The sequence below is a fragment of the Dermacentor andersoni genome, chromosome 6, assembly GCF_023375885.2.
Source record: "Dermacentor andersoni chromosome 6, qqDerAnde1_hic_scaffold, whole genome shotgun sequence".
In the NCBI taxonomy this organism is placed as follows: domain Eukaryota; kingdom Metazoa; phylum Arthropoda; class Arachnida; order Ixodida; family Ixodidae; genus Dermacentor; species Dermacentor andersoni.
The window spans coordinates 9,349,296-9,372,809 of NC_092819.1; the positions used below are offsets into that span (position 1 = coordinate 9,349,296).

The 23,514-nt window shown below is 48.2% G+C and overlaps 1 protein-coding gene across 2 annotated transcripts in view; it reads right to left on the reverse strand.

Annotated features, from left to right (window-relative positions):
• The window catches only part of LOC126521661 (structural maintenance of chromosomes flexible hinge domain-containing protein 1-like), a 383,191-nt gene that overhangs the window by 233,268 nt on the left and 126,409 nt on the right, over positions 1–23,514 (reverse strand). For both annotated transcript variants that reach the window (XM_055065801.2, XM_050170378.3), the window contains exons 18-19: positions 8,158–8,262; positions 6,765–6,842 (exon numbers count right to left, since the gene is read on the reverse strand). In XM_055065801.2, coding sequence (XP_054921776.1) covers positions 6,765–6,842; positions 8,158–8,262 — 183 coding nt within the window. The remainder of the gene's footprint in view (positions 1–6,764; positions 6,843–8,157; positions 8,263–23,514) is intronic.

A 23,514-nucleotide genomic window follows, 5' to 3' on the forward strand; every position in this document is an offset into this window, starting at 1 on the left:
TGACATTTGTCGGTACGAGAGCCACGTGGTCTACATCATGGGAGAGCGAGGCTTCGCGCCCGCGGAGCATTGGCAAGCCTGAATGAAGCGAGTGAGTACGGAAGCCTCGTGGGTGGTCCGAATTTCTTATGTAAATAGCTTCTTCTATCTTTTTTACTCTGATGAAGTGGCGGCTCTGGGAGCTGGGTGGCCGCGAACCACGAGTGCCACTACAGGCTGACTGGTACTGCGGCCTGGCACCGGGCGCTCCGACACCGTCTGGGACGGTGGGCGCCGTCAACTTGTATGTTGCGTGCACGAAGCGAGGTAGGACCACCTAACAGAGCTGACGTTTCCTCACGGCTGCCTGTTTTGCGCCCATTTTGGGTGTTGTTTTTGGATGCCAGTTGTTGTCAGGGTAGCGACGCTTTAGGCCAAAGGCTTTACAAAGCTGCCTGTCGCATGTGGAGGGCCACAACCTGGTGGACCGTGGCGTTGAGGTGTTGCACTTTGCTTCCCCCATTCTAGTTAGCCTCACACGAATTGAAATTACTCGTTCGACTCAAGGAAGCGAGCTTCGTTCACGTGAACTCAGCATCTGAGTAGCTGCCCGATCTTTTGCTAGCCGAGTTGAACATCGTACCACGTGGGCGATGCGCATGCAGAATTCCTCTCCCTTGCACTACTTTAGTGTTTGTCGAGTTCGTTGAGTGTACGCAGCGTGATTGGAGTCACCCCTGGTTTGCTGCCACCTGCACATCATCTGCGCTGTGGCCCCGGACTACGATCGAGCCACCCCGGACAATGGTGATGCTGTGGCCGGTTCGGCGCAGCGACTTCGGCGACCGCCTGTATCCAGCTCGCAACCCTCGGCGGCGGAGAAAAGAACCGGCGGTCACCGACAGCAACTGCGGCTCTCGCCAGCTGGGCGCGTCGGCGCAAGCGACGCTTGCTTGTACCGACTACTGCGTCGCCGTTTCCGGAGTCCTGGCCTGGAATCGTGCCGTCGAGTCTGCAGAGCTGCTGCTGTGACCATTGGACTACCGGTGTACCCAAGGTCAATGTCGGCTCGCATATTATGGACGTGTGGACATTTCCTCGGCGCGGCCACTGGTGCATGTACTACCTTGTTTGCGAAGCACGCATTGATGTTAGACCGTGTGACATCTTTTGCCGGAATATGTAGTGATTTAAAGTTGGGAAGATGTGGGGATGCACAACTCTCGCGCGTCCCCTGATACATTGTTTTCCCGCATAGCTCCCATCTCCTGTAATCCGGCTTCGCTGCATGGCCTGGGGCCCGCGGTGGTCAGTGTGGTTGAAGCCCAGTACGAGAGATGGCGCGAGTGCTGCGCTGCTAATGCCGCCTACCGGCGGGGTTACTTGGGCGTGAAAAGGAGAAGGCTCTTCCTCTTTGGCTCGAAGTCAGCAAGCAGCGCGGACGTGCGACGCATGCGCCGATCCATGCTTCTGCGAGACCGTCTCGCGAGGGCTCCTTCGAACGCGCCACCGTTCACGTGACCGCACGCGCGTACGACCAGGCGTTGGGATCGAGCATGGGGCGAACATATTCGCTCGCTATCCGGTCGCGGTGAGTCCGACTTGCGCGATTTGTCGCGCGCCCATCTGCATGTTTTGGGGATAGCAACTCGGATAGCAGGCATTGATCTATGAAAGGTGCAATAAATGCCTTTGTGATTGTCTGCACTACTATATTATCGTTCCTTTGTCCCAGGAGCACGAATGAGAATCCCCACAGAGTTCAGAAGATGTTCTGGCGAACTAAAACTAAATAAATATGCGCTGCTTAGTGTGCACTGTGCTATACCGTAGTGTACGCCATAGCTGTGTGCGCTATGCCATAACGGTCTGTTATACGGTGGTGCGTGGTGCTGGAATCATAATAGCAACAACACGGGCCATGAGCCAACAGTGATGTTTTCGTGGATGGCTTAAATGGCCACAAATTACGAACAGATGGATCTTTTGGAAATAGATAGGGCTGCAAAAACGCCTGAATAATCAGGCAGCCCAAAAAAAAGCTCATTTCTATGGTAAGATTGCCTTACCCATTTTTCGTATAACGCCAGCAGAGCAGAAAACTTGTTTAAACTTTTTCTCATTGTTGCGCTTTGTTAAAATAATACTCCATACTTGAAGATTTGTGGCGGTTTAGGCTACGGGTGCACTTAAGGGGGGACGCGGGGATCAGATCGCGAAAATCGCAAAAAAGATCGATTTTTGGCAACGACGCGTTTCGGTATCTGCAATGCCTAATCTACATTGTATCAATATGGTTTGACTGAAAACGCACTAAAAGTGCCCGAAAAAAATTAATTTATCAGTGCGTAGGGCGAGAAAACAGCTTTAAATCGCGTAAAATCACCGCAGTTCGCGGAGCCCTAACTCGTCTTTGCCGCCACCGAACGCCGCCATCTTGGTATCGTTCGAACTCTCGAAGTTTCGCCATTCCGTTTCTGAATTATTCGGTCGTCGCCATCTTTTAACAAACGCACAAACACAAAAGAAGCGCGGGTCTGCTAAAGGCGGTCACACGGGCCCTGCGATGAAAGCGGGCCTCCGATTGGTTGCCGTACTGAAAGGCGTCTCGCCATTGGTTGCTGCTGCAGCAGCGGGCAAGCTGGCAACCACAGCGGACGGCAGTTGTCTGCTTTGAAAACCACGCCGGCGTCGTTCTTCGCTTGACACTCGCAGAATTCGGATTTATGAAAGCTCCCAGGTCAGTGATGGATCGTCGCTCGTTCGAAAAGAACTTTTAAATGAAGCATGCCTTCGGAAAACGGAAGCGCAAGCCTCCTACGGCGAGAAAAAGACGGCGGCCAGTGGGAGAAGCGGATAACGTGCCGCGTTATCTTGCACCGTGCTATTCCAGCAGCGAAGCCGACAATCGCCCTGTGACATCGATACTGATAACTAAGCCACCGGAAGACGTGCCAATGGAGGCTCTCGCACCTGTGCGTACGGCCGCGCGAGTCAGCAACCGAGATCGCGTTGTTGGAGGCGACGCGGGTCGAAGGTCTCCATCGCCGGCAGAGACGGTGTGCGTTTCCGATGCATCGTGCGACAGGGACACGCAGCCTGCGAGTGAGCCCCAACCGTCGACGAGCTACATACTGTATGGTGACTCAAGGCTCACCAGACGAATCGTCGCACGATTCAGACGCACCTCGAGCCGCGTTTTGTGTCAGCGGTGACTGCAGAAGCGCAGGCATGCAGCGTTCGCGACTCCCTTCGCGCAGTGTCAGCGACTGAGCGGAAGCAGCAATGCCAAGAACAAATTTAGGCCCCTTGTGACTGCGAGTTCATTATTATGCCCGTTTCCGCGATGAACTCTTTGATCGCTAAAGCTCTGTGCCCAAGATGCCAACAGCGTTCTGTGGGTGTACCCTCTAATACTAGGCTCAGTCTGGCAGTGAAAATGGTGGTCATGCACTACTCCAAACGGCGCAAGAAAAGGATAAAGAACGCCTGAAGAAGGCATCCAAAGCCCACCAAATAAAGCGGCAAAGGTGTAAGAAGATGCCTGACAGCAATGATTCAAAATATTACAGCCCTGGTGCTTTTTAATAAATTTGCAGTGCTTTTAAAACTTTGCCAAGCTTTGCAGCCAGTTTTCTCAATTGCATTTTTTTTGTCAATCACCTCGCTCGTGGAAAGCGTAGCACAACAATGGCTTGACTGATTTTGTTCCAGTTTGTTTTGCTGTGATTCACAAGCTGTGCTGTACTTAAAGACAGTCTTGAAATGTTTCTTTATCTTTCCATTATTTAATTATTTCACAATTACTACATGGCTCCATGCAGTGAAGCACAGTCATGTGCATGTTATGTTGAGCAAAAAATTATTAGCCCACTAAAAAAAAAAATCGAACACTGTCTTGATGTAGATTAGACATCTGGGCAAACATGCGAAGTATTTCCAGCTCCCTATCATGTTTCGTTACTGTGCCAGGCTTTCCACAAGCAAGGAACTTATAAATTCTTATAAAACAAAAACTAATTAAGATATCCTAATGAAATTTTAGAATTGTCTCTTTATTGCAATGTGCAGTGTGTGTGCCAAATTTCAGCCCTTTCTGTCAAGAAACAAAAAAGTTAATTCTGATCCCCTCCTCCCCCCTTAATGTTCTCCCATCACACATCGCTATGTGTGTCACGTGTTGTGACAAAGAGCAGATACATGCGACCTCGAGTTAGCAACACTGTCAGTTTGGACTATGCTGCACAATATACGTTTCGAGTTTTATCGGGTTTATGCCCACATACGAGCTTTTACCATTCCGTCCAGCATACACACAAACCAGGCCAACTAAAAAATTAAATTAAAGTATCGGGTTTTACATGCCAAAACCACGATCTGATTATGAAGCAAGTAATTGCCAGGTGATCGCTAGCAGACATCAATTCAGAATTTGCCAAAAAGAAAAACAATTTATAAGGCAAACCGTTGTATAAAACACAGCACCAGAAATATTGGGGAAAAGCTGTGTCTTATGCACGGGAAGATATGGTACATAGCTGATGTGCCAAATAAATATGGCCAAAAAAATAATAAATAACCAAGGGATTTATGCAAACGGCACCCATTGTATGTTGATAAGCTTTCGTTAATGCTAGTCAAGAGTTTTTTTTTTTTTTTTGCATTGTGCACAAGCTACCAATATTTAAGTTTATTTGCTAACATTAATTAGCTCACTTATTGGATAAGGATATTGGATAATGCAAATAATAGGTTGCTTTAAAACCAGCTATCGCTCATGTTTGAACATTCTCCACATCCTTTTCATTGACATATCATGAATTAGGCAAGTTTATAGCTAATTGGGCATATTCGTGCACAATGAACAATACCCCATGACTGTGACAACTATGAACAAAACCCAACAACACAACACAAAGTGAATGCCATTCACGTAATGCCCTCACTTATCTTTTTCATTCTTGGTGACGTTCAGTTGGCATAGCAGAGTACCACAGAATAAATGCAAAGTAACTTTGTTGGTCATTGCATGTTTGCCAATATTCCACATAACTTGGTGAAAACAAACAAAAATAAGCTCTGACATTTATGAAAAGAATAAAGGGGAGAAAAAGTGTTTAGCGGATTTCCGATCAGTGTCACCTTTCAATATTTTGCACGACCTCGGTTATTAGGAATGCCCCATAAAGTCAATGTAAAACAGCGACCGATATTTTGAATGCAAAAAATGGTTTCTTAAAATTTTCAAATGCGACCTGCGTAAGTTGCAATGGGAACTTCATTGCCGTGAGTGCAATTTCTGTGATTCATGTATTCTCTGGCACTTTTAACTGCCATTCGGCCACTACAGTAGACTGAAGCCAAAGCTTTACATCTTTGGTTCACATTTTGCAGCAACAAAAGTCCGATTTTGTATGGTGTGGTTGTGCAGAATATGGAGTACCTGGTGGGCAAATTTAAGTGATGACTACGGTTGCCATTGAATATGTCTAGTTAAGAAGTTTCAGGAAAGCAAGCAGACTGTTTGGCAGCGTGCCCCACTACCATACCGGTAACTAGATGTGGTGCAGTGGTGAAATATATTTTAGCATTACATGCCTGGTGTTCACTATTAATTGATGCAGATTTACCTATAGGGCATACAAGCAAGTCCTAAAATGTATAACGACAGACCATGAGACATGTTCATTCATCTGAGCACGTTTCTTTCCCGACTGCCCCATAACATGAGCGTGAGTTCCTTCTTAGCTGGTCCGTGTATTACACAAATGCATAATACTTATATAAAACATTCGTAATGCATAGTATAGCACAATGTATTTTCGTTTTCCTGTGGCCAAGTTAGCGCCACAAACACACCCACATTTCGAAGACCCCAACACTGAAACGGGTTGCTTTAGCTTGGCTTCCAGGGCAAAATGCTAGCCAAAACATGGCTGTGTGGTTGCCACTGAACACGTAAATCTCGCAAAATTTAGCGACTTCATTGGAAGTTAGTGGTTTGGCACAAGTTGGCGCAGCTCGTTGAATTGGCGCAAGATGGCGCAATTGGCGCAGTAGCTCCATCCCTGAGAGTCCCCTCGCCGGACATACCTTTCTTCACCACTCACCCTCTTAATATACACATTTAGATCGCAGAGATCGTGGGAAGCTCACGCGCGTTTCCACGGGAACAGCGTCAGTACAACCATGTGCCTCTGCTCCACCAACATGGAGGCATGAATAAGCTCCAGACGTCCTCGCCTCCTCGTCTACCCTCTCTTACGGCTCAAGTGGCAAGATAAAAGCGTGTCACTACCTTTAGTTTTATTCAGGGTGCTTAACTGAGAGCGGCTGTTCGCATCCAGTGGTGGTCAGATTGTGAAAGTTACCTCAATATGCGCTCCAGCACCAACAACGTAATGCCCTCCACTGCGCCAGCAATGTTTTGCTGACGCCTGCCAAAGCCAAAGCTGCCAATATGGTGCAGCATTCGCAATTTCAGTGGTTTCCACTTTGGAAACAATTTGGCACAGTAATTTTCTTCATATCACAATGGCACAATTGGTGCAGGATTCCCATTCCTGAGCATACACAAGATGTTCCTCACTGTCCTCATACTCAAACATATGGCTTCCTTCCAAGGTTCAGTACAATTTTGCACATATCAGAGGCCATAGTAAACGCAGTAACAAAATGCAACTGGAGACTAATCCACCAGAAACACTTGTGGCTTGGTTCATAATAAAAGGCTGAATACCAGAGTTAGAAGGGCAAGCACTTCCGCAAACAAGGAAGCAACTCACCCATTCTCCGAAACCAGTAGCCCCAGTTCTTGTTGTGGGGAGAGACGTACTGTGCAACCACTTTGTCACCCGATGCAGCTGCATTGAAGAACAGGAGAAATGGCACATGAGAAAACATGAGCTACCTGAAACAAAGGATTTAATCAGACGTACCTTACGGCATATGAAAGGCATTCTATGCATCACTGCTTTGTCGTTGCTTGTGATTCTGCGGTGTTATGCCAAGTACAAATGCACATGGTATACCTTATGGATTTACAGTCAACAAACGACTTTCCGCGCACCAGTTTTGGACATGCCCAATAATCCGGATGGCTTTGCGGCACCATCACGTACCCCACCCCACAAAGTCAATGTATAAGAACGTCTGAAATTTCAGAAGCATAAAATCTTTGCCGTCTGACTTTCTGGATTTTTTGCCATGACTGAAGGTCCAAAACAGCATTAGTCTAAGCCCCGACTACCGCCATTTTGCTTATCTCTCCACCTCAAACAAGCGCTCTCGCACACAGATCCACTAGCAGCCGTAGACACTACCATGGCAACGCTCTGCCTAGCTACTTAAACATTCGCTACAAAGTTTCTCGCTGTTCAGTACAATGTATGTCATTAAAACAATTTGCCGCTGTAAGCAAAGGTGCGACTCTGCCTTTGTAATCCTCGCCGATGGCTTCGAAGCATGAAAAGCACGACGCATTACATAATGCCAATTTCAAGAAGTAGGCGTAGCCCCAAAACGGCTGTGTTACGCAGTGACGCATACCAAAAGTGAGAAGCGGTGATTGTTACAGGATAAGGTATGTTTCCCTTAATCACACACGCATGCACCCACCGTCTCCTATTACAGTACAAGCACCAATATGCCTAATAAGCACACTGGCAGATTCTTAGATCTATTTCGGACGTGCCTGTAGCGATTTGAGTACTTGGGGGTAGTAAAAGGCATGCATTCATTTTTTCGGACTGCCTGATTTTTCTGACATTCTCGCGGCCCCTAGAAAGTCCGAAAAATCATACGTTGAGTGTATATACATGCATCTTCAGGACTTTTTTTTTTTAGGTTGTTATAAGTGTAATGAGAAATTCCCACAGAAAAGCTTTAACCAAGGAATGCCTAATCCTAAAAGACTGTGCAAAAGTATTCAGAATGAAAACTTCATTTCAAAAGTGATTTTAATTCTTTTGTAATACTTGAAGCTGAGTGGTGATTTTGACTAATCAAATTTACATCATTATGGATATGGTTCAACAAATGCTTAGGGGAATTCAATATTAAAAATGCATTGTCAATAATCAGCCACTTATCATTTAAGAATCATGTAGTCAATACAGTCATCCCTGAAATTTCAGTTTTTGAAAGGAGTGTTAATGAAAGCAAAGGAGTGCCACTCACAGTGCCAGACGATTTTCATCTCGACAGAGAGGCGCTTGTTTTGAGCTCCAGGCAGCTTGCTGACATTCTCCCCTTTCTTGTTCTGAATTTCTACCTTGATGTCACCTGCACAAAAAGGCCACATAAATAACCAAATACAATGCAGTCTGCACATTGTGTAGTATAGGATAAGCACCAATGAAAGCACATCCGACTCATCAACAAGTAAGGGTGTACAAATATCTAAATTTTCCAACGTGAATACAGATACCTAACTCTATCAAATAATGATACGCACTATGCATTCATTGCCAAGCTTGATCACGTCGTTATGTTGAACATCGCAATTTTGCTGTCGGCGGTAAAAAAATATGCTAGTGAGCCATTATAGTGAGACCTTCTTTGACATACGGTAATTTGGAAAATTTACTCATTCACCCTATCTGTCTGCTCTTGCTAACCAGTGAGTTATCAGACAGTAGTAAATGTTCATAAACTCAGACATTTGGCCTTATGACCAAATGCTGTAACATAATGCAGTAACAAAATGCAAATGGAGACTAATCCACCAGAAAGAGTCACTCATTCCATTTGCTGTCAAACAATAAGCTCAGGAATGTGCGTGGGACTACAAAAGTAACGACAAATGAGTGAAGCAAACGCTGTGCCAGCATCCAACTAACACAAAGTGGTGCTGTACTGTTTTCTATGACCGTTGCTTAGAAAAAACTGCGAAGACATCCGACCAACTCGCTGTTGTCCAAGTACTGGATTTTCAAGAATATAACGCAACCACAAATATCATGTGGAATGTGAAGAAAAAAAGAGCTCATCTTCAATTAAAAAAAGATGGTTAAAACTCCACGTAAGCATGCGTAATGCACCAGTATTCACTTTCAATAAACCTTTTTAGCATATTGCAATGCACGCACGCATCATGGTAATGCCCAGCATGGAAGCTCACTGCCTAAGAGACCTGTACACGTTTTCTGGGTCCCACTTGGGTGCTCATCGCGATAGCAGATACCCAATCACTCTACAATTAATTTAACAGACACTCAATACACTGCGCTGAGGCATTACATGGCCATGCAGCGGGAAGCTGCCAGGTTTGAATAGCAACACCCTGTTTACCAAGTTGACATTTCCAAATTCCCTGAGTTGTCCAGGTTTCCCCGAATGCTCTTGCGAAATTCCCAGAGTGGCCCAGAACTTGGTTTTATGTCAAAATGGGCTGACACCATGTAGCCCGATGCTGCCACTCTCTAACAAGCATATTATAAAATAAAAAAGCGACTTATTTCAGTCCAATAGCAAGGGGTAGCGTTTATTTTACTCCAAAAGAAAACAGAAGGAAAGGGTTAGTAAAATGCACAGCGAACAAAATATATGAAAAAAAAAATGGTAACACCCATTAAAAACCAGTCGAATATTCTCAAATGCGAATAAAAAGGAGATGCATACATAAGCAAATATTTTCAAATATGAGCTATATTCATCAACTGATAGCAAGCTCATTGGTATATGAGGCCTGAACTTTGTCAGAAGTGAGATTCTCTCGCAACAGCTGGTGAGTCAACCTCAGCTGACATACTCTCAGCCAGGGCACAATGCCTCAGTATCGCATTTCACTGCTTTAAAGAGCTTATTTTGGTTTGGATGAGGGACACCTGCATCTTGCTTTTTGAGCTCAAGCTCCTTCAAAGAAGCAATGGCACGCCTCCTTTCGCATTCATTCCTCAATGTGTAGGTCCTTTATGTTCTCGTCCTCCTTCTGCCGCGCGTTCGCCCCACGGACCATTTAAAGCATCGTCTTGGTCAATTGAAACAATCACCGTTGGATTTTCCGGACTCCCTAGAGGCCGCGAAAATGTCCGAAAAATGGGGCAGTTCGAAAAAATGAATGCATATCTTTTATTCCCCTTAAGGGCTCAAATCGCCAAAGGCACATCCGAAAAAGTCCTGAAGGCCTGTCCGTACACTTATGAAGCATATCGGTGCTCGTACTGTGATAGCATATAGCGGATGCACCCATGTATAATTAAGGAATACATACTGTGTCCCGTGACAATTGACCCTTCCCACGCTTGTTATGCTTTACTGCATACTTCGTGTATGCTTCACAGCGTAGCAATGCTGTATTGAGGCGAAGCTGACTGTCAGGAACCGGCATTATGGAACTCACTGTGCTTTCCGAGCTTCGAAGCTGACCGTGAGGACCACAAGAGCGGAGTCGGTGCCATTGCTGACAGCGGCGAATTCTATCAATGAAGGCATGACACCCATTGGCAAGAAGCTTAATAACGAATGTCGAAGCAGCTAGGCCTAGCAGTAATGGCAACGACTGCCAGCCGGTCTGCGTGCAAGAGCGCCGGTTCAAGGCGGTAGCAGTGGTGGCTTTGATTAATGCGGTTTCGGACCTGCAGTCACGGCAAAAAGTCTGGAAAATCAGGCAGCGAAGGGTTCTTCCGTCCCAAATTTCAGTTAAATTTTCAGACATTCGAAGGGGTACGTGGCGGTGCCGCAAAGCTGTCCGAATAGTCAGGCATCCGGAATGTCAGCAGTTGACTGCACACTGGCAACTCCTTCAGTCGACGACACGGCACCAAAGATGATTCGTTGCGATTCCTCTCTGTTACTCAAACCAGCACTACTGCAACTTTCGTTCCCTTTCAATAAAATGGCAGCAAATTTTCCCTGATAGAAGTACAAATTCACTGAGTTTTCCCTGAGTATTTCCAGACTTCTCAAAATCCCTGAGAATTCCCGGTTTTACCGGTTGATAGACACCCTGAGCAAGGCCATGTGGACGGGTTTTGGCTTTGCGCATTGGCTCGTTGGACTTATACAGGGTGTCTACCAAGTTGACATTTCCAAATTCCCCGAGTTTCGCAGGTTTTTCCTGAGTGGCTTTGCAATATTCCGTGATTGAAACAGAACTTTGTTCTATGTCAAGGTGGGCTGACACCATGTCCCCCGATGATGTCACTCTCTACTAAGCATGTTAAAAAATAAAAGAGCAACTTCCTCTTTTTATAATAAGGAGTACTGCTTATTTTATTCAATAGGAAAACAGAAAGGGGGGGGGGGGGGGGGTGGCAAGTGAAATGCTGAGCAAATAAAATACCTTCAAAAAAATGGTAAAACCAATTGCGAATCAAGTCGACCGTTCTCAAAACGAATAAAAATGAGACGCATACAGAAGCAAATAAGTTTGAATATAAGCTATTTCTGTCTATTGATTACAAGCTCATAGGTATGATGTCCAAACTTTGTCACAAGTGAGATTCTCTCTCAACAGCTGTTCAGTCACCCTCAGCTCTCCAGACATTCTCTTAGCCTGCCCACAACACCTCAGTGTTGCGTTTCGTTGCTTGAAAGAGCTTATTTTGGTTTGAATGAGGGAGACCTGCATCTCGGTGTCAGCCAATACACTTTGTTTTTTGATCTCAAGCTTCATCAAAGAAGCGGCGGCACGCCTCCTTTCCTGTTCACTCCTCAATGCGTCAGTCCTTTCTGTTCTCATCCTCCTTCTGACGCACGTTCCCTTCACGAGCTATTGAACCATCGTCTTGGTCAGTTGTACAGTGAACGTACGATTTTCAGTACGCTTTAGGGGCCGTGAAAAAATCCGAAAAAATCGGGCAGTTCGACAAAATAAATGCATGTCTTTTACTGTTCTTAAAGGTGCCCCTGAAATGGTTTGGACAAATTTTCTACACACATAAAGTACAGCTAAAGTTAATCATACGCACCACAATTTGTGTGAAACGTCTCGTATTAAGAGATCTACAGCCGATTACAAGTTACCCTCCTCCATAGCCATGCATTTTCTCCTCCACTCGTTTGCCGAGTGATCGGGGCTAAGTTCCACTTTCACGGGCTCTGCGTCATGATGGCACGTCATGTCGTCGACTTCCAGTTCTCTAGGAGCGTGTGCAAAGCCTCTACAAACTCTCCGCCAGCTGCTCGGCAGTCGGCCCCAAGCGACAGCTATCGAAGCAATGTGCGTTGCGAGCATCCTGTCGCAGCACCGAACATGTCTGGTATTCCGGTAACCACAGGCAAGCTGGGTGTTTCGACAGATGGCTGGAGGCATAAACTCAAGCTGGTGAAGGAACTTTAGTGTAGACTTACGTGAGCGGCCTGGTCGGTCTGCACTGTCCAGCCATCTGTAGGCACAGAGTTTGACCAGCCAAACAAAGCGCTAATATGGCTCTAACCAAGTGTAACACATTTTAAACATTTACAAAAACAATGTGTTAACGATTACACTCCTGCGAAAAATTTACGCCAGCAGCAAATAAGAATACATTTCGTTACTGCTACTGTGTGTGGCTGAGCTCTGTGCCACCAAGTGGCTGCACCGTGCAGACCATTCACATTTGCACTCCTGCTCATCCTGCGAAACAACACGGTCAAACAGGCAGGCCCTGTCCCCTTGCACTTGCGTTTACCCTAATACCAGACTTGCAAAACGCTACTGCGTTAGCAATCTTCTGGTGTAAAGTGACGGCGGCAAACGCGCAAATCCTGGCGCCAATTGGACAGCGGCAGTCCTATGCGCTGCAGCCAGTCCGCTTGTCTGCTTGCCTTGCAGAGGGACACGATGTCCCAGGTTGACATATTGCCAGTCACTACGCTTGCCGTCCACAACGCAACAAAGTTGAATCATAATGCTCCCAAAAAGACTGAGACCAACGCTGACCGCTGAGCTCCCGTCAAAATGGAAGCACATTGTAACACAAGCAGACGACGCTTGCTGTGTGCCAAAAGTGCTTAAGTGTAGGGAGAAATTGTTTCTTGTGCATTCTCTTTCTGTTACTTTCTTTTGACAGAAACAAATTAACTAACAATGCAACTATTACAAACATCATTCGTTCTCCATAAAGATGGAAAAATTATCGATGACGCGCCCTGGGCAACCAAAAGGATAGCTCGCCCTACTGATATCAATTGTGTGATTTACGTCATATGGTAGGGACGGCTGAAAATTCCACGAAACAGGGTGCTGCGATCGGCAGCGATGTACATTTTTAAAACCTTATAATAAATTACACGTTTTACGCGGAGCACTTAGATGCGTAAATTAATGATAAGAAGGACCTACTCTATCAACTCTTTACGTTTGTACAAAATTGTCGAAATCGTTTCAAGGTACCTTTAAGGGCTAAATCGCCACAAGCACAGGCGAAAAAGCTCTGAATGCATCACAGTACACTTATTAGGCATGTCGGTGCTCGTACTGTGACAGGACATGGCAAGTGTAGACGTGTATAATTAAAGGGGTGGAGACATGAAAATTTTCGTTATTTCGCTCAATTCAAGCGTTGCATACTGCTCCAGGAAGCACGATACACACCGCGGGATTCATATATACCCGATAACTAATTTAACAATAGCATTATTATACCGAGCGATTTCGGATTCGGGTTCTGTGCTCCGGGTGATGCTATGACGTCATAGGAGAGGAAACGCAACAAGGCTTGGTCACGTGGGTCACAAAACTAGTGACGTAAAACCATGCTGCGTCATCTGCTCACGCCTACCCGTGCTCTGCCAGCAGAGGTAAACTGGCAATTTGAAGTGCATGTCGCGATTATTATAAATATTGCGAAGAGCGACAACAACGGTAAGAAAATATTGCGGCTTGTGAGAGTCGGTAATTCATTCCGAAGCGCCGTAAGCTTTAGCTTTGAAGTGAACCGGAAAAGGCCTAGCGACGATATTGGCGGCGCCGAACGAGCAGAGGCAGTGAGGCTGCCGTCGGGGACAGAGTGACCACTCCTCGGTCGCTGATTGGCCGCTTCGCCGTACAGCTGCCGCACAAATGGGTCCCGGGCCCGTACTCTCTACGTCAAGGAAATCTCGCCGTTCGCGAGCAAAACCGCCGTCGCACGGGGGCCCGCGAACGGCAAATGGCGAGTTTTCGTGCCGGTAACGTGGACGGGCCTTCACATTGAGAAAGGCCAAGCGAACGAGAGACCGCTCCGAGCTGCCGAACCATGCGGCTATGCGAGGAGAGAACCGGACAACACGAACGCCGCATATCCTGGTCCCTTTCGGAGTCAGCCGGCTAGCGTTACTCATTTCAACGTGTCATTGCAACTCGCCGCGCGCAGTTTGCCGTTCGGGGGCCTTCATGCGGCGTTTGTGTTGTCCACTTCTCTCCTCCTGTGTCCGTGTCTGCACGCCTTACTCCTTCTTTGCATTAAGAAAGGATTTCTATATGCCTGTAGCTCGGTCATAGTGGAGGCTATGCTCGGTCGCTCGGCTCAGCAGGCTCCGTAATCGTCATTTCATCGCTACTCATCATAAGTCACGTTTTTGTGCTAGTGTGCTATGACGTCAATATTTTTGTTCCTCCGCTGTGACGTCATGACTGCTGCACTAGCGATGGGTCTCGACCACGAGAAGGAGCTTTTAATGACTTTTTGGAGCTGAATTAAAATTATTTTGGAATGTTTGCAGCGTCCAATACCTCGTTGTGGGTGTCCTTGCATACAGAAGCAGCTTACAACGTACTTTTTATAGCTTCAAAATTTGGTGTCCCAACCCCTTTAAAGAATAGATACTGCATCTCGTGACAATTGCCCCTTCCGACGCTTGTTATGCTTCACTGCAATACTTTTGCATATGCTTCACTACATAACACTACTGTACTAAGGCGAAGATAACTTTCAGGAACCTGCGTTAGGCAACGCGCCGTGCTTTCCGAGCTGTGAAGCCAATAGCGAGGACCACAAAGACGGAGTCGCATTGCTGACAGTGGCGAATTATTCTTTCAATGAAAAACACGGCACCAAACGGCAAGAAGCTTAACAGCGAACGTCAAAGCAGCTGGGCCTAGCATTGCCGCGATAGTGGCTAAGGCTGCAAATGTATTTGCATGCGAGAGCGCCGTTCAAGGTGGCGAGGTAATCAAAATGGCGGCGTTGGTGGCTTTGTTTGATTAATGCCATTTCAGACCTTGGTCACGGCAAAAAGTCAGGAAAATCAGACGGCGAAGAAGGTTCTTCTGTCCAAAATATTAGACATTGACTCCATGGGCTACGTAGTGGTTCCGCGAAGCTGTCAGAATTATCGGGCGTCCAGAAAGTCAGTCGTTGACTGTACACTGGCACCTCCTCCAGCCGACGACATGGCGTCAAAGTAGATTCGTTACATTCCTCTTTGTTACTCGAGCCAGCATTACCGTGACTTTCGTTCCCTTTCAATAAAATTACAGCTAATTTTCCCTGATAGAAGCACAAATTCCCTGAGTTTTCCCTGAGTATTTCCAGACTATTCAATATCCCTGAGAATTCCCAGTTTTCCTGGTTGGTAGACACCCTGCTTATAACTGTACTGCCACCAAAAAAAATTGTTTTTCCAGTTTGACTTCATTGAGCAAGCATCACTGTGCTAAATGACCCTTGCTGTTCACAAAAACCCATGCCCCAATCCACTTATAGAATAACTTTTCTGCACAGCTTAGTCGCATGGTGGCTGAGCATACTTTGTATGCTAAATTCTGACAGTAGCATAAAACCACAATATGAAGCACAAAATCCCAAAAATGGATACATATTGTTAAATCAGATCGAAACAAACGCAAATAACCATATCTGCTTTTGCACAGCCACAAATATCTTTCATTTCTTTTAATTATTCAGATGTTACCGAATATTTAAAATGTTTCTAATACTCAGAAATCTGGGGATTCTTAGACTGAAGTGCATCCTTTACGGCAGCCAGAACAGTAGGCTAGCAGACGACAAGGTGCAGAGAGCAGACGTCGGAAGGCAAGGGTTGTGGGGATGCGCGACTCTCACGCCTCCCCCGAGGTCAAGTTTTCCCGCATAGCTCGTCTCCTGCAGGGCGGCTTCGCCCGCGGCGGTCGGAGTGGTTGAGGCGCAGTGCGAAAGATGGCGCTAGTGTTGCGCTGCTAACGCCGCCGACAGGCGAGGTTACTTGGGCGCCGAAAGGAAGGCGCTTGGTCTCTTTGGGTTCGGGAAGCGAGCGGAGCGGACGTGCCGCCCGCGCGTGCGCCGACCATGCTTCTGCGAGACCGTCTCGCGTGGCCGCCTTCGAACGTGCCACCATTCGCGTGACTGTACACGCGAACGACCAGGCGTTGGGATCCAGCATGGGGCGAACATATTCGCTCGCAATGCGGTCGCGGTAAGTCGGACTTCTAGATTTGTAGCGCGCCCATCGGCATGTTTTGGGGATAGCAACTCGGCTAGCAGGCATTGATCTATGAAAGGTGCAATAAATGCCCTTGTGACTGTTTGCACTACTGTGTTGTCGTTCCTTTGTCCCAAGAGTACGGAGGAGAACCCCCGTATCTCCCACAGGGTTCAGAAAACCAGAGACGGCGCCCCAGAAAAAACAATGCAGGTGAGCGAAGGCACATGACGTCTTGCGAGCGCATGCTCTGCCCAGAAAAGTGTCGCTTAGCAATGGAGGTGCATCCCTTCCTTCTTTCACCCTTCTTTCTACGCACACCTCTTTCTTTTGCACTTCCTTCTGTGGCCGTACTGGCTATGCGCCTGGTGAAATGTAACCTCGGTACTTGCGGGGATGCCACACAGTCACAATTTGCACTTTCCAGAAGATGTAATTTAAGCCCTATTGCGCTATGACATAGTTTAGGTGTCAGCCTAGAGCGAGACAGTTACGGGGTCCAGGGGTTGAAAAGTGAAAAATAAACAAAAGGCGAGAAACATTGCGCTTTAAAAGCGAAATGGAGCTACCTTTTTGTCGGTAGTTTTCTCAGTGTCAGCATCTGTTTTGCGCACATCACTCTTACTATACGGTGCTTCGGTGGTGCGTGGCAGCTGAATCTGTGGAAAATAACAGTGGGTGTTGAGAGCCCACAGCAACGTTTTCGTGGATAGCTCATATGATAACAAACTATGAACTGATGGACGGAATGGTCAATTTTGGGGCTTTCACTATAACAATCTCTCAGAATAATGAACAATTTACTGCGGGCCCCTGAAGTTCCTTATAATGAGATTTCACTGTGTAAATATACAGTCAATGACCGATAACTCAGACTCCACCCGGAACGTAAATAAGACCGAAGTATCGAATGTCAGAAAAAAACAAATGTCTCCAAAAAAAAGTTTTATTTATGTTTTAAGGCCCCTGTGCATGAAATAAGTGGTCTATTTGTTGCGGCATGCACTTTTGTTTACGTGCAATCAAATACACCTATATTCTGCCAGTTTTGTGCTGTCACTGTATGTAAATGCAAGGACTGCAAAGGCTCCAGTCCACATGTGAAGGCTCCAGAGCACAGGGCACATCATCATCATCTGATTTAGAGTCAAGGTTTGATGGTGCAAGAACTCGACATCACTCAGTTCGGCACATACCACCGTGCTGTCAACGTCTGCAAAGTCTTCAAATGTAACAGTGGCAGAAATCAACACACTGCAGCCTAGCAGGTCATCAATGACATCCACATTTGAGCCCATTGTAGTAGGCGGCAGGTTCAGGCTCTTCAGTTGTGGGTTCATTCGGACTGCGACTCGAGACTCATTCAGAGTCGGACAGCGAGGGCATCGCTGGTACCATTTGATGCGGCCTGTCGATAAGTTCACGAGAAAGACTTCTTGGAGCCAGCAGAGAGCCGTCTGGAAAACAAACTAAACAAACAAGCACGAAACAGTGGAATGGTGTCCAAAAGGCAAACTCAACAAACAGAACAGTGAGACCAGGACATGTGTAGGGTTGACAGAATAGGATATGATCCCAATGGTGATGTGACCTATAATTCAGGCAACGCCTCAGAGATCGGCACTTGTTAAATCTGAGGCGTAGTGATGCGACCAAGGCAAGGCCTCAGGGATTACCATCAAACGTGTAATTTCTGAGGCCGTACTTGATGTCTTGTCGAGGTTGCCAGAGGGGACAATGTCGGCAGAGTCTGTGTATGCTAAAACTACGGATGGAGTCTGGACAATTGAATGTAGAGTTGGCGGCTGTCCAAAATATCGGTTGTCTTTACACATTAAACATGTAGAACCATTGGCGGTGCCGTGAAGCTGTCCGAATTACCGAGCATGTCCGGATTATCGGTGTCTGATTTATCAGGCGGCGACTGTGTATACAGTCGAACCTAGATATATCGATTAGCACGGTGATTACACAAAAGTTTGATACAGCCACAATTCAATACAGAAAATCACGTAAAGCATGTATAAAAGCTTCTGCAAATGAATCAAGGGTGCGATCGGAGATCATTGTTCGGAGAGCGCGTTCAGTTGCACTGTGCGCAATTAGCCTAAGCTGCGCCGACTTTGTTGGCCACGCGAAGTCAGCGCAGCCTACACCAACCACGTGTGGCCTAACCTAACGCACGCTCCACACAACGATTCCCGATTGCGCCCCTATCATGGTGCAGTAAATACCGTATTTACTCGCGTAATCCTCGCACTTTTCTTCCCTGAAAATCAACGCGAAGTTTGGGGGTGCGATAATTATGCGGGGAAAATTTTCAAGCAAATGTTTCGGAGTGTTAAATGTAAACATGAATGGGTGCAAGATCAGGATTGTCAGGTCCGCAATTGTAAATATAACGAAAACATTACTTTCAAGCGTAACTTACCTTCGTTATGAAAGTACAGGGTGAACGTAAGCTCAAGCTGCTAAAGCACTTTATTTGCCGCGCGCAACCTCCCCGTCACTACTCGCGTTGCGTACGTCCTGCAGGCAATTGTACTCTTCATCAGAGTCCGTGTCGACACTGGAATCGATGGTTTCTTCATCTTCCGATGCTTCTTCGTCGTCCCACACCAGGTGGTCCTCGGTCGCATCCAGGGCGTTCGAAATTCCTGTTTTCTTGAAGCTTCTGGCCACCATGTTTACATCAATCATCCCCCATGCCTCTGATACCCAGCTGCACAGCAGCTCCACGGACGGTCTTTTGATCTTGCCGCCCGGCGTCAGAGCATGTTCACCTTCGGCCATCCATTTTGTGTACAGCCTCCTGACATTATCTTTAAATGGCTTGTTCAAAGATACGTCAAGAGGCTGTAGCATTGATGTGAGGCCGCCGGGTATAACAGCCAGCTCCGTGCGCAGTTCCTTGAACTTCGCCCGAACCGACTCTTGAAGATGGCCCCGAAAGCTATCAAGCACGAGGAGCGACGCAAAAAGAAGCGCTCCCGGTCACCGCCCCCACACAGTCTTCACCCAGTCCACCATAAGGTCCGCGGTCATCCACCCCTTTTCTTGGACGCGCACGTGTATACCAGGGGGGAGCTTTCCTTTCGGGAGGGTCTTCCGCTTGAAAATGACGTACGGTGGGAGCTTCCGCCCGTCCGCCGTCACGCCTAGCATGACCGTGCACCTCTGTTTTTCGGCACCTGTAGTCCTGACGTGCACAGTCCGAGCGCCTGTCTGTTCGACTGTCCTGCTGCTGGGCATATCGAAATTCAGCGGAGTTTGGTCCGCGTTCCCTATCTGGGAGAGCAGGAAGTTTTTCTCCTGCCGGATCCTGATAACGAATCGATGGAAGTCCACTATTTTCTCTTCATAGGCTGCGGGCAGGCGCTGGCAAAGCGTCGTTCGCCTCCTGAGCGAGAGTCCATTGCGCCGCATAAATCGTGTGGCCCACCCGTTACTAGCGCGGAAGTCTTGCACCGGGATGCCCTCCTTTCTTGCGATTACGAGCGCCTGGTTCCGTATCAAATCAATCGACACAGCACACCCATCCGCTCGTCGAGCCTTGATATATTCCAGTAAAGAGGATTCGATGGCAGGAAATTTCCCAGTCATCGGTCCACGGAAGGCCCGGCGCGTCTTACCAGTCGTCTTGAGTTCGTCGTGCTGTCGTCTCCAATACCGGACGCAAAACTCGTTGACGCCGAAGTGTCTGCTGGCGGCGCGGTTGCCATGTTCCAACGCATACTCAATAGCTTTTAGCTTAAAAGCAGCTGTGTAGCTTGCGTAGCGTCCCATGGCGAAGTGGCACAAAGAGCACGGTGCAACACGCGAACAAGGCAAACGAGGCCTACGAGACACCGGAGAGCTGGAGACACCTTCGCAAAATGGCGTAGCGGGGGTGAGTGGATGAGCGGTAGCGGCGGTGGCAGCGGATGATAGCACAGTACCGCCGCCTAGTAGCGCGCGCGCCCAACCATGGCGATCGCTAGGACAAGCAGACGACTCGCGGCAGTAATTTTGGGGGTGCGATGATTATGCGGGGAAAAAAATTTTCCAATTTTTGATAGCCAATGTGGGGGGTGCGAGCATTACGCGAGTGCGAGCATTATGCGAGTAAATACGGTACTCACTTGAAGCTTCACAGAAGTATTTATTTATTTGGCTGAAAGTACTACAGCAGTGTAGCCTGCTTCTTATTGGCAGCCACGGAATTAAACATGCGGTCCTCAACATAGCCTAAACGATCCACACTATTACGCCACAGTAGCAGCGTAGAAGGGCCAAAGCAGTTACAACCTCAGTTGAAGTTGGGAAGGGGCGCAATATCAGCGCTTGCTGGATCAACCTCTGCAGCGTCTTCGTTTGGCCGCTACTTCTGCTTCAATCTCTACGTCCGTCAATCGAAGCATATTGAAACACTGTCAAAAAAAATTATTAAGTGGCATCTGCCAAGGCGTCTATGAGTGAGCACAGTGAGCGCGCGCTGTTGCGCATCATTGTGGATGCTAACTGCCAGTCCTCGCGAGGCGCAGAGGCGCAGTGCACGGTATCGAGGAGAAGACAGTGCGACAAATGCAATACGAAATTCACGTTGTCGAACTAGCCAAGCCACCGCATGCGTACGCCGCTACGTTTAAATGGTGCCCTCGGAGCAATCAATATGTGCAGCTATAGTGCACAGCAGTCACGACACCCATCGCGCCACAGCTATCTTACTTTATAATTTTATAAATACTGCAATCACCATGCAGTGATTTTAGCAGTATGGTACAATAAACTTAATACAACGGTATGAATCGAAAAATGCACAGGTTAATTATACTAAAAAAAACTATTATATAAATACATACAAAGCATACAGTTTGGGCGCATACGAGGTTACACCAAAGAACAAAAACACTGTCACTGGAAACATGATATGGCCGAGGACCCGCTGATTTTCGACACGTGGCACACAGGCTTTGTACCGTCGTCTGTGCCGCCGTACATGCTGACTGTCGAAATTAGCCGGCACCCCATTTCCATGGAGCTGGACACAGTGGCCAGCGTGTCAGTAATGTCCGGGAAACTCTTCAAGCGTACTTTTCCCGGCGTGTCCGTCGAGGCTTCGGGAGTGATTCTGCACAGCTACTCCGGGCAGCTCTCCCAGGTTCAGGGTCAGGCACAGGTCAGCGTTCGCTTTGGCGACAGGGAGGAAACTCTTCCCCTTTACTTAACAAGGGGTCGTCGCCTATGCTGCTGGGCCGAAACTGGATTCATACACTGTGCGTTCGTCTGCCAGAATACCAGGACGCCAGCTTGCATGTGGTTAAAGATGTCCCCAGCCTCCTGACCGAGTAAGTCCCTGTTCCAGCCAGGGGTGGGCACATTCACCGGCACGATGGCTAGCAGCTATGTACGTGAGGGAGCCCGGCCACATTTGTTAAAGCCTCGCCCACTGCCGTTCGCCCTGAAGGACAGGGTCACCCAGGAGCTGCAACGGTTACAGCAAGAGGGCAACCTGGTGCCTGTCAAGACGTCCGAATGGGCAGCTCCCATCGTACCAGTCCTCAAGCGAGATGGCAGTGTCAGGATCTGCGGGGATTTCAAGGTTACCATCAACCCCGTCGCTACCGTCGAGAAGTACCCGTTGCCCAGGATTGAACATCTCTGGTCAGCATTGTCCGGTGGACAGAAGTTCACCAAGCTCAACCTCAGGGATGCTTACGAACAGCTGGTGCTACAGGATGCCTCCCGGAAGTATGTCACAATATCGACAACTTTGGGGCTCTTCCAGTTCATGCGCTTACCGTTTGGCGTGGCCTCAGCCCCAGCCATATTTCACAGGGAGATGGACAACCTCTTGAGGGGCATGAGGTACGTGGCGGTGTACTTGGATGACATCCTAGTTACTGGCAGCGACGCCAGGGACCACCTGCAATACCTGCACAACGTCCTGGTACGGCTGCAGGACGCTGACCTTAAGCTCAAGCTGGAAAAGTGCATTTTCCTGGGCCCCAGTGTTGAGTACTTGGGACATGTCATTTCCCAGGCTGGCCTAGCCCCGGCTCCCCGCAAAGTTGATGCTGTGCTCCAGGTGCCTAAGCCTCAGAACAAGAAGGAGCTTCAGAGCTACCTCGGCCTCATCAACTTCTACAGGAGTTTTCTGTCGAACCTGTTGGAGCATCTACAGCCGCTCCATCTTCTGCTTCAAGATGGTCAGCAATGGGTCTGGAACTAGGAGTAGGACCGGGCCTTCCAGCGAAGCAAGGAGCTAATCACCAAGGTTCCAGTGCTGGTACACTTCGATCCTGCCAAGCCTGTCGTCCTGACTATAGATGCGTTGCCGTACGGCGTGGGAGCCGTCCTGGCGCACCGGGACAAGGATGGCCAGGAATGCCCTTTGTCGTTTGCGTCTCGTCGGCTTCATGCTGCAGAGCAACGTTACAGCCAGCTGGACAAGGAAGGTTTGGCCCTCATGTTCGGTGTCGAACGTTTTCACCAGTATCTGTGGGGACGGAAGTTCGAGGCGGTCATGGACCACAAGCTGCTGCTGGGGCCTGACAAGGCAGTTCCTGTGCAGGCATCACCTCAAGTGGCACGCTGGGCCTTGAGGCTGGGAGCTTACAGTTACCATCTGGTTTACCATTCGGCAAAGAACCTGGGACCTGCTGATGCCCTGAGCCGCCTGCCCCTGCCAGAGGTGCCTGATGCTGTTCCAGATCCTGCTGAAGTGCTCATGCTGGAGCACGCGTACCCGGAGGTGCTCTGTAGATCTGCGGTATCACAAGCGACCAGCCGGGAGCCAGTCCTGTCTCAGGTGGTCAAGGCAGTGTCCCGTGGAGAGGAATTGGTCCAGCAGGCGTATAGCCACAAGGTCGCCGACCTGAGCTTGCAGTAGGGCTGCCTACTGTGCGATTCCAGGGTGGTGATCCCACAAAGTCTCCAGTCCAGGGTCCTGCAGTTGCTGCACACGGGTCATCCTGGCACGGAAAAGACAGAGATGGTGGCCCAGTCCCATGTTTGGTGGCCTGGCCTGGACCAGGACATCGCTCAAATTGTGCAGAGCTCCTAAATCTGCCAGGAGCATCAGAGGGCCTCACGTCACGTGGAAATCACCCCCTGGCCGTTCCCACACAGACTTTGGTCCCGCCTACATGGGCCATTACTTCCTGGTGGCGGTGGACGCCTTTTCGAAATGGGTGGAGGTTCTACCTGTCACCACTCCATCAGCAGGTG